The 19,223-nt window shown below is 41.2% G+C and overlaps 1 protein-coding gene across 8 annotated transcripts in view; it reads left to right on the top strand.

Annotated features, from left to right (window-relative positions):
* stxbp5l (syntaxin binding protein 5L) overlaps nucleotides 1-19,223 on the top strand; it is a 215,583-nt gene that overhangs the window by 125,278 nt on the left and 71,082 nt on the right. For all 8 annotated transcript variants that reach the window (XM_073845458.1, XM_073845456.1, XM_073845453.1 and 5 more), the window contains exons 6-7: nucleotides 13,175-13,238; nucleotides 15,217-15,300. In XM_073845458.1, coding sequence (XP_073701559.1) covers nucleotides 13,175-13,238; nucleotides 15,217-15,300 — 148 coding nt within the window. The remainder of the gene's footprint in view (nucleotides 1-13,174; nucleotides 13,239-15,216; nucleotides 15,301-19,223) is intronic.

Genomic DNA, 19,223 nt, shown 5'->3' with positions numbered 1-19,223 from the left:
AATATTCCTGTCACATGGGAGGAGGGAAGAAATACAAGGAATAGTATACAGAGATATGAAGTAAAGAAGTTTGGAGAATGATCGTTAAAGTTCAAAGCTTGTGATTGAGTCACCCAAACAACGTTACACACACTGAGTTCAAACACAACGGATCACCCTAAGCTGTGTGCTAACTGCTATTCTTCAAAGACAGTGGTTTTACATAGGCTTAGCTTTAGCTTTAGCTAGTTTAGCTCTACCACTTGTTGTTTACAAAATGAGCGGGCGGACTGCGCCTGCGCAACGAAACTCTGCCCCGGAAAAGGTGTGTTAGGATTTCCGGGTCGCAGCGTTTCTATGGCAACAACCAGCAAGTGAGAGAGTTAAGCAGTTTTAAATACAATGCATGAAATGACAGCACATTTCGGAATTGCACAGCAAATAAGCACTATTTAGATTTTTATATTATAGCACCGTCTCAACTCATTAGAGTGAGGCACATTTATCCACAGATTTACTGCGATTAATTTAATTTTGTGCTAGTCTGTTTAAACAGCACATGTGGACTCAGCCACACAATTTTAAGATCTCAAAATTCTCCCATAAAGCAACGTGTGGGTGCTCGCGCTGAGCGCCACGTCTTAACTTCACTAACGTTAGTTTTAAGTGAATACTTGGTAAAAGAGCATTAGGTCGCGAGCCTAAAGATCTTAAACCGGGAGTCAGCTTAAGTTTTCACTCTGGAACACGCAGGGTAAAACACTAGCTGCAAGGCCTTTTGACAGAGAGGAAAAACAAGGAACACGCTCGTTTTTCTTCTTTTCTTTGTCTCAATTTCTAAAACTTTACTGCAGTTTAAATTCTTTACACAACAACTCGAAGTTACGTTTTCATTCATTCCAGACTGGCAGCCACAATAAAGCATACAGTACACAATAAACTGTTTCTCTGTCTTTTGTCTATTTCTTCCGGATAAAATAGAACAAAATACACATACAGAATGACTTGTTTTATGTTCAAATAGTTAATGTATTTGCCCGCATTCTCCACCATCTGTAAGGAATTAATTAGCTCAAATTTATAATGATTCAAATAAGGAATCGAATCGAAAGATTCAAAACTTGATTAAATTGATTCAGAATTAATAGATTACACTTCTTAACCATTCGTCCAGCAAAGTGGTCAATTCAGCATAATGTATTAACTCAAAAGGTTTATATTATGTTCCTGGCCAAGATCACAAATAAACCAAAATATTACGTTAGGAAATTTTAAAGCTGAGGTAGCTTGATCTAAACACAGATAGAACTTTGTGAACATAAAGTCAAGACACTTCTTTTAATGAAACAATGATTTATTGAACTACTCTAAGACACAACACTAATCTCTACTAAAACACAAATAAACACACACACACACACACACACACACACACATTCACACTCACACTCATACAGTTCCGGGGATGAGCAATTACTGAGTTGAAAAGAACCCCAAATGTTCTAGTATCTTAACTAGTTCTTAGATCGCAACCTTAGAAAATCACAAAAACAGAGACTTAGCTTTTAACTACTTAGGGAGTATTTTGCACCAGTTTCAGCGAAGTAAACAGAGATCTTGTTACTTGCGTTTGTGCCGGGAACGGGGGTTCCGGGGGCTCGTCTGAGCGAAAGTTCTGGTTGGTTGCTGGTCGATGACGTAGTTTGGGAAATCCCTCGACGTGGAGGAGTGGTTTTCTGGAGCCGATCTTTCGGTTGCCTGGTTACGCAGGTTGATGCGCTGGAAGTTCTTTTGAGTCGGCGTTGCGAGACTTGGAAAAGTTCGGCAGTCACGAAACTTCAGTTCTGTAGAGTTTTGATGGCACCGTTGCGTGCTTGGTCGAGTGGTCGAGCGCAGATGGAAAAGCACTCAAACCACAAGAGGCGAAAGGCGTGAGGCGAGAGCTGAGAGCTCTGAGTTCGCTGAGTTCTTGCTGAGTTCGCTTAGTTCGCTCCGTTCTGTTAGGAACATGAAGTTTTAAACGGGCCGCTAGGGCACGTCCCACGATGCTGGGATCCAATGGCATTGCTGAAGGGGCGGGTCACGCCACCCCCTTTTCGTCCTGTAATTCCTTCTGGTACGTAACTTATTAGGATATGGATTTCTCTGCAATTTTTGTTATTAACTTCAATAAACTATTTAAAGTATAAAAAAGAAAGTATAACAAAGTATACACAATCATTTTCTCATTCATTCAGACAAACTGCATCCATCATGATATTTCATCGCATATTACCCCATGGTAAATTGCTTGCATGCTAAAACATTTGTCACTGCTAAAGGCATATAAATGCATAGATTAAACTCCAACGATCACATAAAACACATCGAGCATATAAATGAAAACATATGATACTGTTTATAAGCTGATTGTTTCTTAAAGATTGTCTCTGCAGTGTACGTATCTCTATTGAGAGACGGGGTGTTTTGGAATGTCAGGGGAGAGGGGGACAGGAAGTCCGAAAAACCATGTGAGTCACGCTGGACGCATCATGTGCCATGCCAGCTTTATTTCAGAAGACTGGAGGTTTGTTTCTTAGGTGCTTTGAGACAGAGAGCGTTTTCTTCTCTCTGGATGCGTAAGACGCAGATCTCGGCAAAAGCGGTCCATACAATTAGCGTCTGGTGATTATCATGTGATGGTCATGTTAAAATTTTATGGCTGGGAGGAGGATTCTTTTTGATTAACAGAAATGTGAACACTTCTGTTTGGGTGCTTTGTTCCGCATTCCTACAGCACATACACATGATATCCTATCATATGACAGAACTCCTCATTCCAGACAACTTTGCCTCCAGAACCATCCTTTAAAGCCTTGAGGAAAACTCAAAACTCCACGAAACCTGGTAAGCACATGTGACAAGTGATTCTAAACAAGCATGCAAACACAGCTGGCACTGTAACAGTCATAAACTTGACTAAACATAATATTTCTGTGGTAAATTACCTTTATTTGCAAAAAAAGGCTTACTACATAATGTCTTTTTTCTTATGTGGTTAAATGCCTTAAAGTGCTTGAACCCCGGTAATCGCTGCTTGCAGCTATTTCATATCTATTTTTCTCTACACAGCGATTGATTAGTTGGCTAAATGAGTTTCTTTGCTGCTATGGTGCCAGGATTCCATGCAGATATATGGCTGGAAGCATTATGAGATATTCTGGCTGTTGTTGGCCAAGCATCTCTGTAACGTCTAGTCAAATAACATTTACAGTAGCAGAGACAGGACTGTGTGTCTATTGTTGTTTGTGTATGCAGTGGCATCATATCATTTTTATTTTATTTTATTTTATTTTATTTTTTTTTTAGGAGGCACAGTCCTGCTTCACATGGTGCCCTAGGCGAGAAAAGACATATATGTGTCTTGAATTCAATAACTGCCTGAGACATGTTAGTCTCATGGTAGAGTTTTTATTTAGCGTTCCAAAGTTCAAATCCCAACGTAATATAGAACTTTTTTTAATAATCCAAACACAATTGCAATTTGAGCTTGACAAGTGATCACCATGCATTTTTGTTGTATGAAAAAGAGCAGCTTTGACATTTTAATAATAACTCCATGAGATCTGTGAAGATTTGGAGTGACATGAGGGTGAGTAGACAATGACAGAATTCTAGCAGGCCTATAAAGATGAGGTAATCAATTGTTTTTCTACAATAATAGTTTTAAGTTTATTCATAGGACAGTGTCACATCCTAAAATAAATGTTAGGCCTATCTGCAAAAAGTTATTTTTTTTTTTTATAATAAATAATTAGTGTTTGTGGAGTGTGTTCAACATAAGGTCATTGAAAATACAGGTTTAGGGTTGGGTTTGGTGTAGGGGATATTTCCAACACGATAGAACATTTACCTTAGGCAACACTCCCCGGATATTTGAATTTTGAACAGCCGCAATACGTAAAAACGCAGCAATATGTGCCTGTAGCAACGTAATAAAAACGTGCCACAGTCACGTATTAAACGTGTGTGTTATGAAGCAGACGGGACAAGAAGGTAAGTGTTATACAAATGGTGTTTTATTTATACAAGCAGCAGTGCCGGAGGTGAATGGTGAGTTCGTGAAGGTGAGCAAGACTTGAAGTGATGAATACTGAGCTGGATGGTAACGTGAAGAGAGTAACAGGTCCTTTCCGTTTTAGGTGGCGAGACTGGAGGATTCCAAGAACGAAAGCCAGAGGGGTTCAGAGAGTTCGTGGATCCACCACCCTCCGCTGACGCGGAAGTCAGCTTACGGCCACACACCGCTAATGACAGGATACTGAGAAGACACAGAGGACTGGCGCTTGGAAGACTGGAACGAGACAGAGATAAGGTAAGTACAATTGGGTAAGTAATCTCGATAGTGATACTCGCCAAGAGTTACTGGAAGTCCGCTTTCTCTGGAACGAGCCCGGACAATGAGTGGTGTGTGGAGAGTGTCTTTTATGTGTTGGTGATGATTACGTGCAGGTGTTCATTAATCAATACTCAGGTGACGGTGATCTGGGAGTGATTGTGGGTGCAGAACCTGACCAATCCGTGACACTACCCCCCTCCCCAGGGCCCGCTCCTGAGGGCCGAAGTCTCTTGCGCCGTGGTGGTCTACCTCGTCCTCGGGGTGCAGGGAACTCAGGATGACTAGCGTGGAACTCCTCAGTGAGCGTGGGATCTAGAATATCATCTCTTGGGACCCATGACCTCTCCTCTGGTCCATAACCCTCCCAGTCAACCAGGTACTCGAGTAGACCACCACGACGACGAGACCGGAGAATCTCCCGGACGGAGTAGACGGCTCCATCTTCCACCATGAGGGGGGGAGGAGGTTCTTCTTCGTGGTCAGGTTCTGTGGAGAGAGTGAGAGGTGGATGAAATGGTTTCAGTAGTGAGACATGGAAGGTGGGGTGAATGCGATATTCAGGTGGGAGTTGAAGCCTGTAGGTGACGGGGTTGACCTGTTCCAGGATGTTGAAGGGACCAACAAACATGGGACTTAATTTCTTGGAGGGCAGTCGCAGACGGATATCTCGAGTGGAAAGCCACACTTGATCGCCTGGCCTGAATTCTGGGGCTGGGGCCCTCCTCCGATCCGCGAAGGCTTTCTGTCTGCGTACTGCCCTCTGTAGGTGGTGATGTGCTTCGTCCCAGACCCTCTCGCTCTCCCGGAACCAGAGATCCACTGCGGGGACCTCAGATGGTTCACCATTCCAGGGAAATAGCGGTGGTTGGAATCCGAGAACGCACTGGAATGGTGTGAGGCCGGTGGACGGTTGCCGCAGTGAATTTTGGGCATACTCTGCCCAGCCCAGGAACTGGTTCCAGGAGTTCTGGTGGTTGTGGCAGAAGGTCCGGAGGAACCGCCCCACTTCCTGGATTTTCCTCTCCGTCTGGCCATTGGACTGCGGATGATAGCCAGAGGAGAGGCTGACGGTCACACCTAGGAGACGGAAGAAGGATTTCCATAGACGGGAGATAAACTGAGGACCGCGGTCCGATACAATATCCTCAGGTATTCCATACTGACGGAAGACGTGATTGAACAGGAGTTGGGCTGCTTCAAAGGCAGTGGGTAGTCCTTTCAGGGGCAGTAACTTGCAGAACTTGGAGAATCGATCCACGATAACAAAGATGCAGGTGTTTTCATCCGATGCTGGTAAGTCCGTCATAAAATCTACTCCCAGGTGTGACCAGGGGCGGTTCGGGATTGGCAAGGGATGGAGTTTACCTGCGGGCAAATGCCTGGGACTTTTGGACATGGCACACTCCTTGCACCCCTTGATGAACCGTTGCACATCCCTTGCCATCCCAGGCCACCAGAAGCGCTCGGATAGCAGCGAGAGGGTGTTGTTGGTCCCGGGATGTCCAGTGCCCAGGGAAGTGTGGATGGAGCGAATGAGATCTACCCGTTGTGTCCTAGGAATGTAACGTCGATCAGGAGGGCAGCCCGGCGGAGGGCGAGGAGCAGGAGTAGCGACACTAGGGGGAGCAGACCATTCGATGGGGTTGATGAAGATGTCTTGTGGGAGGATATTGCTGGGAGGTTCAGTGGAATCAGTGGAGTCGTGGATTCTAGACAGGGCATCTGCTCTTATATTTTTTGGACCGGGACGATAGGAGATGGAGAAGTGGAACCTTGAAAAGAACAGTGCCCACCTGGCCTGACGTGGGCACAGCCTTTTTGCATCACGGAGGTATTGGAGGTTTTTATGATCTGTGAGTACCAGGAAAGGATGATTGGCTCCCTCCAACCAGTGTCGCCACTCCTCCAGGGCGAGCTTGATGGCGAGAAGTTCCCGGTTGCCGATGTCATAGTTCTTCTCCGCCGGGCTGAACTTCCGGGAGAAGTAGGCACATGGATGGAGTAAACGTGGAGTTCCGTGATGTTGGGAGAGAACCGCTCCGACTCCCGAGGTTGATGCATCCACCTCCACCACGAAAGGAAGGTCTGGATCTGGATGGCGCAGAATAGGAGTCTGGGTGAAGGCGTCCTTGAGGGATTGGAAGGCTGCGGCGGCTTCGGGGTTCCAGGTAAGTTTAGTTGGTTTTCCTTTGAGTAGGTTGGTTAATGGAGTTGTGATGATACTATAACCTTGAATGAAACGGCGGTAGAAATTAGCAAAACCGAGGAATCTCTGGAGTTCTTTGACAGAAGAGGGTTTTGGCCAGGACATGACAGATGACACCTTCCTCTCGTCCATACGAATACCCTCACGGTCGATGATGTATCCCAGGAATTGAACGGATGGAAGGTGGAATGAACATTTTTCTGCTTTCAAGAAGAGTTGGTGTTCCCTGAGTTTCTGGAGGACCTCCGCAACGTGGTGGATGTGTTCAGTCTCACTCCGGGAGTAGATGAGGATATCGTCAATGTAGACAATTACTGACCGATGGAGAAACTCCCGGAGGACTTCATGCATGAAGTTTTGGAATACGGAAGGGGCGTTGACCAGGCCATAGGGCATGACGCAATACTCATAGTGGCCTGTAGGGGTCACGAAGGCCGTCTTCCACTCATCCCCCTTCCGTATTCTCACCAGATTGTAAGCGCTGCGGAGGTCCAATTTCGTGAAGATGGTGGCTGACCGGAGTTGTTCGAGGGCCGCTGGGACGAGAGGAAGGGGATATTTGAACTTGACTGTGGCTTGATTCAGGATGCGGTAGTCAATACACGGCCGCAGCCCTCCATCCTTTTTCGCCACGAAAAAGAAGCTGGATGCCGCGGGAGAAGTGGAGGGACGAATGTATCCTTGCTGGAGAGCCTCGTGAATATACTCCTCCATGGCCTTAGTCTCCGGAAGTGACAACGGGTAGATCCTTCCTCTGGGCAAAGGAGCATCAGGAATCAGGTCTATGGCGCAGTCCCATGGCCGATGGGGAGGTAGCTGGGAAGCTCTCTTGGGGCAGAAGACGTCCTGGAAAGAGGAGTAGGTATCCGGAACCTCGGTGGATCGTTGCTCCAAAGGGCTCTCGATGGATGTGGCGCAGACAGGAATGGGTCTTGGTATAGGGCGTGGAGCTTCTGGAAAGCACTCTGGAAAACAGTCATGACCCCACCGGATTACCTCTCCATTGCCCCAAGAGATGATGGGATTGTGCTTCACCAGCCACGGGCGCCCCAAGATGATGTCCATGGTGGCCCCCTCCAGAACCAGAAGTTGGATGAGTTCTTGGTGAAGAGCTCCTATCTGAAGGTGGATGGATTGGCATTTACGATGGATACGGGGTCGTGCTGTGATGGAACGTGTTATGGGCTGAATCTGGTAGACGCTCGACGAAGCTTCGGTTCGGAGCTGTAACTGGCGACAGAGGCTCCCCGAGATGAAGTTCCCCGCTGACCCGGAGTCGATGAGAGCGTGGGCTATGACAGAAGATGTGGAGGTGGTTAACTGAACACATGTAGACAGAGGATACATCTTTTCAACTTCGGATTGGATGACACTCACCGCGGTAGGAACAGGACGAAGGGGGCATTTCATCCGAACATGCCCACTGGCTCCACAATAGAGACACAGACCCCGGGTCAGCCTTCTCTGTCGCTCAGCGGATGATAGTCTACCAGATTCAAGTATCATCGGCTCTGGTTCTGGAGGGCTGGCGGTCTCCACTGGGCGGAGGAGTGCATTAGGAGAGACATCGGAGAGAGTCTGATATGATTGCATGCGGTCAGAACATCTGATGGATTGCTGTATGAAACGCTCCAGACCCATAGCGTCATCCAACGCAGCTAGTTGGAGGCGAAGACGGGGTTCGAGCCCGAGACGATAGGTGGTCAGCAACGACCGCTCGTTCCATCCACTGGCAGCGGCTAGGGTTCGAAACCGTAAAGCATACTCATGAGTGGACATCGATCCTTGTGATAAGTGATAGAGCTGCTCACCCGCTGATACTTCCCCGTCTGTACGGTTGAACACTTCTTTGAAGTGATTGATGAATGCCTGGATGGAACGAGTGGTCGGCCCGCTTTGCTGCCACATCGATTCGGCCCACTTCAAAGCTGGTCCTGTGAGAAGAGAGGTGATAAACGCTATTTTAGACTGGTCTGTAGGATAGAGCGCTGGTTGCATAGTAAAGACAAGAGAACATTGCAGTAGAAATCCATTGCACTCCTCCGCCCCGCCAGCGTAGGGCGCTGGTCGGGCCATGGGACTGGATGGTGGTTCCGAAGAAGTGCATGGAGGTACGGGTGCCGGTGGTGCGGAAGGGGTGACAGATGGGGATGACAACAAAACCTTCCGCAGATTATCCACCAGTTCCTGGAATGGATCCTGAGCACTCATGCTGCTTACTGTTATGGTCCGGGCTTCTGTTATGAAGCAGACGGGACAAGAAGGTAAGTGTTATACAAATGGTGTTTTATTTATACAAGCAGCAGTGCCGGAGGTGAATGGTGAGTTCGTGAAGGTGAGCAAGACTTGAAGTGATGAATACTGAGCTGGATGGTAACGTGAAGAGAGTAACAGGTCCTTTCCGTTTTAGGTGGCGAGACTGGAGGATTCCAAGAACGAAAGCCAGAGGGGTTCAGAGAGTTCGTGGATCCACCACCCTCCGCTGACGCGGAAGTCAGCTTACGGCCACACACCGCTAATGACAGGATACTGAGAAGACACAGAGGACTGGCGCTTGGAAGACTGGAACGAGACAGAGATAAGGTAAGTACAATTGGGTAAGTAATCTCGATAGTGATACTCGCCAAGAGTTACTGGAAGTCCGCTTTCTCTGGAACGAGCCCGGACAATGAGTGGTGTGTGGAGAGTGTCTTTTATGTGTTGGTGATGATTACGTGCAGGTGTTCATTAATCAATACTCAGGTGACGGTGATCTGGGAGTGATTGTGGGTGCAGAACCTGACCAATCCGTGACAGTGTGTTTTAGAGCCACTCTCAAGACATTTCATTTAAGTAAGGTATGTAATTCCGGAGTTTCAGAAATGTATATAGAGGCACGTATTTTCATGAGCCAGGGTTGCTTATGTTACGGAGTGTTGAAGACCGGGTGTGATGGGCCGTTCTGTACCATAAAGTCCATGGCCACTTTTTTTCATCCCATTGGTGATCGGTCTGAATGGGAATGACGTCTGTATAAAACTCTTTTGTATCCTCCTCGCTCTGACCATCACTTTACTATTTTTCTGTCTCTCTTGTACTTGGCACATTCTCACACAATACCAGGGAAGTTATTTCACTGGAGGCTGTCAGAGCACATTTTCCGACCTGTCGCTCTTCGCCTTTGAAATACTACTGAAAAGAAGACCTTGATGTGTCCAATTCTGCTGAAAACACTTTCAGACCTTTCTAGCATTTACCAGTAACCTGTTGTCTGACAAAATTCTTTCTTTATTAAAATTCTTCTTCTTTATTCTTCTTCATCAATTAATTTTTTGTTCAATTTAATTTGTGAACAGCTATACACTAATTCTCTGCTATGCCTAAAAGGAATAGATTACTGCAAAACCAGAGACATTAGTGCAGTGACTGTGGTATTATTATTCCCCAATAAAATGATATGACAGGCATGTTTCGGCCTTGATGTATTTCCTTTTGAAACAGGGTGTTTGTGCTCAGCATGTCAAGAGCTTATTGATTTTAGAAACCTATAGAAATTAGCTTAAGACACATTTCTAAACCACTAGGGATTATCAGTATTGTGCTATCATGATAGCAAAGCTGTCTCAATATTATCGTGGTCACATGACAATATGAAATGATAGGTCTTCTGGGCAAAAAGTGTCATTTTTAAAATATATTTAAAGGTGCCATAGAATGGAAAACTGTATTTACCTTGGCATAGTTGAATAATAGCGGTTCAGTAGATGGACATTACATACCGTGAGTCTTAAACACCATTGTTTGCTCCTTATATAAATCCACTAAAAAAGAGGCCAATTCCAACATAACACAGACTATGACGTTATAGACTCGGGGTCATTAATAGTCACACCCCCAACATTTGCATAGCCCAATCATCAGAAGTTCTGCAGGTAGGCTATTATAAAAAAACAAAGCAAGGACAATAGCGAAAACAGCAGATCACGGAAATAAATATTATGTTCCAGGAGATGTTAAGTGCAGGGATGGGTTGATGTCTGTACTCAGAAAGGCACAGAAAACAAATAAGGAGACATGGTTAGCTTCTTGCTAGCGGTAGCCTGTTACATTGCAGTACAAAAAATTTCACTTACCATATAAACAGAGTAAGGAGAGATAACTGCCTGATGATGGTGAATGATTTGCAGATCCTGATCACCACTGACAGCATCTAAACTTGTCAAATGTTTTAAGTACTGCCGCTATAGTATAACGTTACACAGAGCATGTGTGATCACAAATCTCAAAAGTGAAAGTTAAAAGTTATAGTGCATTCAAAATAGCAGTTTCAATGCCCCACATATTAATAGCAGCTCGAGCTCCGTAATTAAATATATATTTTCCTCCAAGTGTTTCCTTCCTACTATGTAAAAGCTAAATGAGTCGCTATGTGAAACAGCCAATCAGAGCAGAGCTCATCATTATTATTCATGAACCTTCCAAATAAGGTAATAACAGACCATTTAATTCTAGGGACAAATCCTAGGGTTGTAAATGAACTTGTAAAACCGTTTCTGGAGAATTTTTGCCCATACCTAAGCCATATAGCTTCTATGTAGATATCAGAGAACAATTTAAAATATTGTATCAGTGCATTCTATGGCACCTTTAAACTTCTTATTCTAACATAAAAAGGTAAGTTGTGTATAGTGCCATTATCAGAGGCGGACAGAGTACACAGCTTTATTACTTGAGTAAAAGTACACATACCCCTTGATAAATTTTACTCAAGTACAAGTAAAAGTACTACTGTCAGATGTCTACTTAAGTAAAAGTACTGAAGTACTTGTTTTTAAAAGTACTTGAGTATCAAGAGTACAAGAGTACATTTTCTAAATATTGCATTACTACTGCCACAGTGCTTACATTTATGCACAGAAACGTCCTACATTAAGTTATGAAAAATATTCATGTTAATACCTTGGAGAATGTAAAAGGAATTGGAAGTAAAATCAAGTCATTTTCATCTTTTTACCATGTTGCTTTAACATTTCTCACTTGCCCACAAGGCAATAGCACAATGGCAACGCTCTGACAAACCTCTGCTAGAGTTTTAATGGATTTTTTGCACCCACATTTGAACCTGACTGTGTTAAACACACCGCATACTCAAGAACATCACAGCAAATTAATGTGTAATATCAGAAAAGAAAATTCAGCTAACAATTGTGTGTACATGTGAGTTTCTCTGTTTTTTCATCAATCAAATCAATAAACCCAAACCAGCAAAGAAGGCAATATAGCAATGTTCTGACACAACTCTGAACTAGGGCTACGGGTTGGCACATTTCCCGGATGGACCTGCTGCGTCTTCATCCATTGTTTCGTCCATGGTTTCGTCTCTTATCTAAATCATTATCTGACTATGGAGTTGACTTTGGCGGAAAGCTGAAGGTGATTGCTGATAGGCTGCCCCAATATGTGGCGCCTGCACAATCCAATCGCGTTTGAGAGGGAAACAACAAATTGAGGGTTTCCGAGATTTTTCTTTTTTCCTTTTTTTAGAAGAAGTAATGGGTACTCACGGTTATGGATAGAAATGTAGTGGAGTAAAGAGTACAATATTTGCCTCTCAAATGTACGTAAAGTCATGAGTACTCCCCAAAAATGATACTCCATTAAAGTACAGATCCCTCAAAATAGTACTGTACTCAAGTAAATGTACTCCGTTACTGTCCGGCTCTGGCCATTATACTTTGGCACAGTATCTGTCAAACAAACTAAAACCGAAAGCACAAAATGGCTTAATCCCTTCATCAAGTACTTTTTTTTGCACGTTTCAAAGAGAAGCGCACTCTCCGTTCAGGCGATCAGCTCGTGATTTGCTGTTTTCTCTGCCTCAGAACAGCAGTTCACAGTGAATGCATGTGAGTTTAGTGTGCATTCGGGAATGCAACAGCCACCAGTTATGCTTTAGTTTCACAGCAGGTGATTACAGCATTTCACTAGATTTGTATTGAGACGTGTTTTGGTAAACCTGTTTTTACTGAAGCTGGAGTTTTCCGTCAAAATGAAAGCTCTACCACAGTTTCAATCAAAATAAAAGCTTAAAAGTGTACTATAAATTGCTAAAAACTAGCGGTTTAAATAGTTAATGTTACTGCAGTCCAAATTCAAAATATCTCTTTCAAGTTTAAAAATTAGGAAAGAAGTATTGTAATTTGAATGTATTTTAGACTGAGACAGTATGACACAAATAAAAAGATGGTTGAGTCCTCTTTAAAGTTCAAGTACGAGGCTTAAGTTTTCTTAGTTAGGAATATAGTTGGAGCTCTCAAAGTGCATTAGATAGAATAATTGAACTTTAAAATGTACTACATTTAGATTTTTTTTAATGTATTGTGGACTTTTATCTATTATCATATGTGAGATTTTGATATTGTTACATCCCTATAAACCACAAAAAGAAAGTCTGTACAGTACATTTCACAGTTTACATCTGCTAAAAGTTTGTTTTGTCAGCTTTTATGACTATCTTAGCATATGGATGACCTTAGAGCTAACAGACATGAAGCCACAAGCACAGAGAATGTGTCATTTCCATCCTCCTGTTATCTTTTGAAGAAATTTTTCTTTTTTCTTGTCTTCCTCAGATCAACAAAGACACATCCAGGCCCTGTTGTTCATTTGAGTGACAGTCCAAAAGATGAGGGAAAGGTGAGGAATGCATTTCTTCCTTTCTCATTTTTCACTGGAATCAAGAGCTCAAAACTTTTTTGAAAACTAGTGGGCACAAAGGCTTTAACACTATGAAAGGAACATTAGTGTCCCTTAGTGTGACTGCTGGAGTTCTTTATAAAAGGTACTTTGCATGCGTTGGCACAGTTCTGATTCATTAACACTCATCAGGATACACACACACGCATACATACACTTGTTATGTGACCTGGTGTTCACCCCAACTAATGGTGTTAACATCTTGAATTGAGGATGCATACTAAAAACATCTCTCTCACTCTCACAAATACACAAATTCACATTCATTTAATGGAATAGTTCAGCCATAAAATGAACATTTTATTATCATGAACTCACCTTCATTTTGTTCCGACCCTGTATGTGGAAAATTATTTTATGGATGGTGATTTTTGGAGCTTTTGGAGCTTGACAGTATAATTCACCATCTAGTTTTCATTATGTGGAAAAGCACAGCTTGGACATTCTGTCTAATATGGAGTTAGAATTGTTGCTTAATTCCAAATAAATACATTATGATCCACAAATAAATGTAAAGCGATTGACAAAAACCAAGCATATTCACAGAATAAATAAAATGAGATCCACAAATAAATCTTAGAGTTCCACAAACATGAATTATATTCATAAGTAAAAAAATTTGAATTGCAAATAAAAAACATACTCACAAATATTTTTTTTATTCTACAAACACAACTTTGCCCGGCATTTATATGTGAATCGCGCGCTGTGCATTTGTAGAACGCTGCGCTGTAAAAACGTGATTGGTTGGAGCGAGAATGTGCAACGATTGGTCAGCCCCACGTGGCTGGTATCTGATTGGCTTAAGTAGAAGGTGGGTGGAGTCCATCCATTTGTGGATTAGTTTGCGTCTTGACGCTTGAAATGTTTCAAAATTCACAAATACGCGCAGCGATTTACAAATGCACAGAGAGCAATCCACAAATACGTGCAGCGATCTACAAATGCACAGTACGCAATTCACATATAAATGCCGGGCAAAGTTGTGTTTGTAGAATAAAAAAGTATTTGTGAGTGAGTATGTTTTTTATTTGCAATTCAAATTTTTTTACTTGTGAATATAATTCATGTTTGTGGAACTCTAAGATTTATTTGTGGATCTCATTTTATTTATTTTGTGAATATGCTTGGTTTTTGTCAATGGCTTTACATTTATTTGTGGATCATAATGTATTTATTTGGAATTAAGCAACAATTCTAACTCCATAGTCTAACATCTTTTGTGTTTCCTTGAAGAAAGAACATAATGTACAGGGTTGGAATGACATGAAGGTGAGTGATGAAATGGTAATTTTTGGGTGAACTCTTTCTTTAAAGCATTTCTCTGATCTGCTATCTCCAGGAGGAGGCATGACATTTTGGAGTGGGTACTGTTAGGTCATCTTCCAGGAAAAGAATCAGGCAGGACTGTGGTTACATGCTGTTGTAGTCACAGCAGGTCAGATGCATTGTGGGAACAGATACGGATAGACTTGGGGGACTGATAATGGTTTGGAAGAAAGACAAGACAGAAAATATAATGTAGCAAATACAAATATAAGAGGTAGAGACAAAGCAATATCTAATTAATTTTAATTTAAAGATGTGTGACCAGTTCAGTTCAACTCACACATGAACTGAAAGGGAGACAGTTCACCCAATTCCGATTTTTTTCCTAAAAATCTGTGACAGAGAGAAGATTCCCAGGATGGAGCATGGGTCTTGATCATTGCTCATTTCATCATGTCCAGTTAAATAATAAATGTGCCCAGTCACCGGTGTGTCTGTTTTGTTCTGACCCAAAACAGTCAAAAGGCTCTTGACATTTGTAACACACACTCTTGCCTCTGTTTCCACAATTTATTGCCGTTCTGTTGGGATTTATAGACTCCTGTTTCTCTCTGTCTCTCTCTCTCTCTTCTGTGTGTGTATTCCTCAGTTGCTGATAGGTTTTGAGAGTGGTACAATAGTAATGTGGGACCTGAGGGCCAAAAGAGCTGACTTCAGGATATACTATGATGAGGTGAGTGTTAAGTGTTTGTCATTTACACTTCCTTACAAAGGTGAAATATATTTTTTTTGCACAGTGATACTTATTTGCATACTTTTTTTGCATAATGATACTTATAAATAAGTCTCTTTTGCACACCAAGTCTGCATTTATTTGATCAAAAATTCTGTAAAAAGAGTAACATTAAAATGTTGTTTTCTTTTTGAATATAGAAAAATGTAATTGTATTCCTGTGTGAGCTAAATTATTATTTCTGATCCTTTAGAAATCATTCCATTATGCTCATTGATGGTCAAGACATTTTTTATTATTATTAATTTTGAAAACAGATGTGCTGCTTTATTTTTTTGTGGAAACTGATAGATTTTTGTGTTCAAATACTTTGATAGAAAGGTATGTAATGGATTACAATCAACCAAATTCAGATAACTGTTAGTATGACAAAATTTGCACAAATGTCTGAATAATTTTTTATCAGTTTTACTGGTTGTCCACTGTAAGAAGAATTTCTGGGTATAATATGTTACAGTTTACCTTATTTTGGTATCCTCACCTACATAAATTAACTAGTGTCCTGCATCCACTAGTAAAAAAATATCAAAAAATTATATATGGTGTCTGAATAATTTTTGATTTGACTGTACATAAAATTATTACATTTCATTGCTATTTAAATTAATACACTTCATATATACACTGCCATTCAAAAGTGGGGTGTTTTTTGGAACCTGTGATACTTTTTTTAGGATTATTTGTTGAATAAAAAGTCAAAAATTATAGCATTTATTCAAAATAGAAAAATTAAAACAAAAAATAGAAATAAAACAGAATCACAGGTTCCATAAAAATTAAGCAGCACAACTGTTTCCAACAATGATAGTAAAAGTGATCAATCAGCATATTTTAATGATTTCTGAAGGATCGTGTGACCCTGAAGACTCGAGTAATGGCTGATGAAATTTGGTTTGCATCACAGGAATAAATTCTATTTTAAAATATGTTAAAATAGAAAATCATTATTTTAAACTGTAATAATATTTCACATTTTTTTCATTCATTATTCAAGTAAATGCAGCCTTGATGAGCATAAGATAATTCTTTAAAAACATAAAAAAATCTGACTGATCTCAAAATACTTTTGAACAGCAGTATACACTATGTTGCCAAAAGTATTGGAACACCCCCTTCCAATGAACAGGTTTGACTAATTTAGTAATTTCCATGAGTACAAATCTTAATGTTTAAGCACATAATGATATTCTAGGGGATTGTGTGCTTCTAATTTTACAGCAACAGTTTTGACTGGACCCTCTTCAATTCTAACATGACAATGCCTCTGTGTATAAGGCAAGGTTCAAAAAGAAATGATTGATTCAGTCAGTGTAGAAGAACTTGACTGGTCTGCAGAATCAGAACTGATAGGTAAGCCTAATATCAGCTAAACACCTCTGGTGTGACTTTAAATGCAGACTTTGAGCCAAAAACTCATCACCAAAGACCAATGACTTGTACATACACTATATGGACAAAAGTATTGGGACACCTCTTCTTTAGAACAGAAAAAAGCACTTCCAAAACTGTGGCAACAAAGATGGAAACAATTCATGTGTTTATAAATTGTGTTTCCATCTCTGTTGCAACCATTTTGGAAGTGTCAAAAATGACTGCACCCATAGTTACAAGTCATTGGTGTTTGGTGATGAGTTTCTGGCTCAAAGTCTGCATTTAAAGTCACTCCAGAGATGTTCAGCTAGGATTAGGACTTTGCTTTCTGCAGACTAGTCAAGTTCTTCCACACTGACTGAATCAAGCATTTCTTTTTGAACCTTGCCTTACACACAGAGGCATTGTCATGTTAGAATAGAAAAGGATCCTATCAAAGCTGTTGCTATCAAATTAGAAAAACACAATCCCCTAGAATATCATTATATGATTAAACATTAGGATTTGTACCCATGGAAGCTTCTACAGTAGTCAAACCTGTTCATTAGAACAGGGTGTTCCAATACTTTTGGCAATATAGTGTATGTATATATATTTTTTTGTCTCTGTGTGGGTGCACAGTTTCTATGTGTGTGCACATTTGTGACCTGAAAGCTTCGGTTTATCACCTTGTTATAATCCAGCCCTCAGCCAAAAATAAGACAAACAAAAATAAATTGGAGAACGAACAAAAAACTAGGCTATATAAATAAAAAATGACACCTTTCTCGCTCTCCATTGTCCAAGTAAATTTACTTTTGCTACGAAACACTTGGCTCATCTGCTCATTTTTTCTTTTTTTTCCCACACTGTTGCTGATTTACAACAACACTGAGCACAAGTCACTTTTCTGATTTAATTTCCCTCCTTGTGCCATGTGGATCTGTTTAGCATAATCACTGCTTGGCACACAACTTTATCTTTCTTCTGAAAGGGGAACTGCCTCCTGCAGCCAGCTGCTCGCATTCATCCTTCCAAAACATGTTTCAATCACAGCGCCCCTTGGCTCACAGCGGCACGCACAAAACCTTCCAAAAACTCACCCTTTTCTCCTTCCAACGCTTTACTGCGGGTTTCAGTTCGTTGATGGCGCCCTCTGATCATCTGTCAGCGCCGCCTGTACAGAGGCACCGTCGCTCGGCAAGCGTTGTCAGAGTGGGTAAATGGAAATGTCTAGGGGTCTGCTAATTGCTACTTTAGATGCCCCCCTGGTATGCACATGTGTGTGGGGGAAAAAATCATACTTTTAATAGAAAGGATAAGAGAGAATCCAGGAGCAAAAAGACAGGAGGGAATGAGAACCGCGACACAAAGGGATGCATTTGTTAGCATTGAAAGAAATAGAAATAGATTTTTGGAAAGGTACAAATAGACAAATCTGTGGTCTACAAATAGACTGAACACAGAACAACCACTAACGTGTTTGACTAACCACCTTCAGATTCAATTTCAGATGATTTCATGGTGCGCCTTTAAATATTATAGAACATCAGCATCAAACACTTTCAACACTTTCATACATACTTCTAACAAACATCACATAAATCTGACGCTGATATAATTTGACTTATTATTTACTGTGTAACATTAGTGAGTTGATGAGTGGAGATCAGGCTGCTTTGATGGTGGAGTAATTACTGATATCGGATTATTGACTCTCAGATGGATGAAGGTCTGTGAGAGAGAGAGGGAGAGAGAGAGAGGAAGAGAGAGGGAAAGAGACTTTCACGAGCAGGAACTATTAGTCATGTCTTCAGTTCTCTGATTTCTCTAATTTCCGGACCTAAATTGACGATGCACACATGTGACAGCATCTCTGAATTTCTTTTTCTCTCTTTCTACCTGCTCTGACTGTTTTTATTGTTGCTTCTTTGTCTTCTTCTCAACTGCTTGTTTTTTGTTTCAAATATTTGTTTGTTCTCTTATTTTTACCAAAGCTGCATTTATCGAAAATACAGTTAAAACAGCAATAGTGTGACATTTTATTATAATTTAGAATAACTCTTTTCTGTTTTAGTATATTTGAACTCTTTCCGTGCCAAACACAAAATTTCCATTATTCATCGTGAGACAACACTTCCCCACCAAACACTGAATTTTCTGGGTTTCCACGTTTTCACAGTTATACACTCAGGGGCGCTATTACGCATTTCCTGAATGAGTCCAGAATCTCCCGATCAAAAACACAGGCGAGTAAGACGCAGAATCGTGTCAAAGGTCAACCAGTCAAAAGTTTTTGAACAGTGAATTTTTTAATGTTTTAAAAAACCTGCATTTATTTGATCCAAAATACAGCAAAAACAGTACAATTTTGAAATATTTTAAACTTTTAAATAGCTTTTTTCTATTTTAATATATTTATTGTTATAAAATAAAATGTAATTTCACCATTCAAAAGCTTGGAGTCAGTATAATTTTTATTGGGGGTGGTGGTATAAAAATTAATACTTTTA

This window comes from Garra rufa, chromosome 8, assembly GCF_049309525.1.
Source record: "Garra rufa chromosome 8, GarRuf1.0, whole genome shotgun sequence".
In the NCBI taxonomy this organism is placed as follows: domain Eukaryota; kingdom Metazoa; phylum Chordata; class Actinopteri; order Cypriniformes; family Cyprinidae; genus Garra; species Garra rufa.
This window is presented reverse-complemented; position numbering and strand designations above follow the sequence as displayed.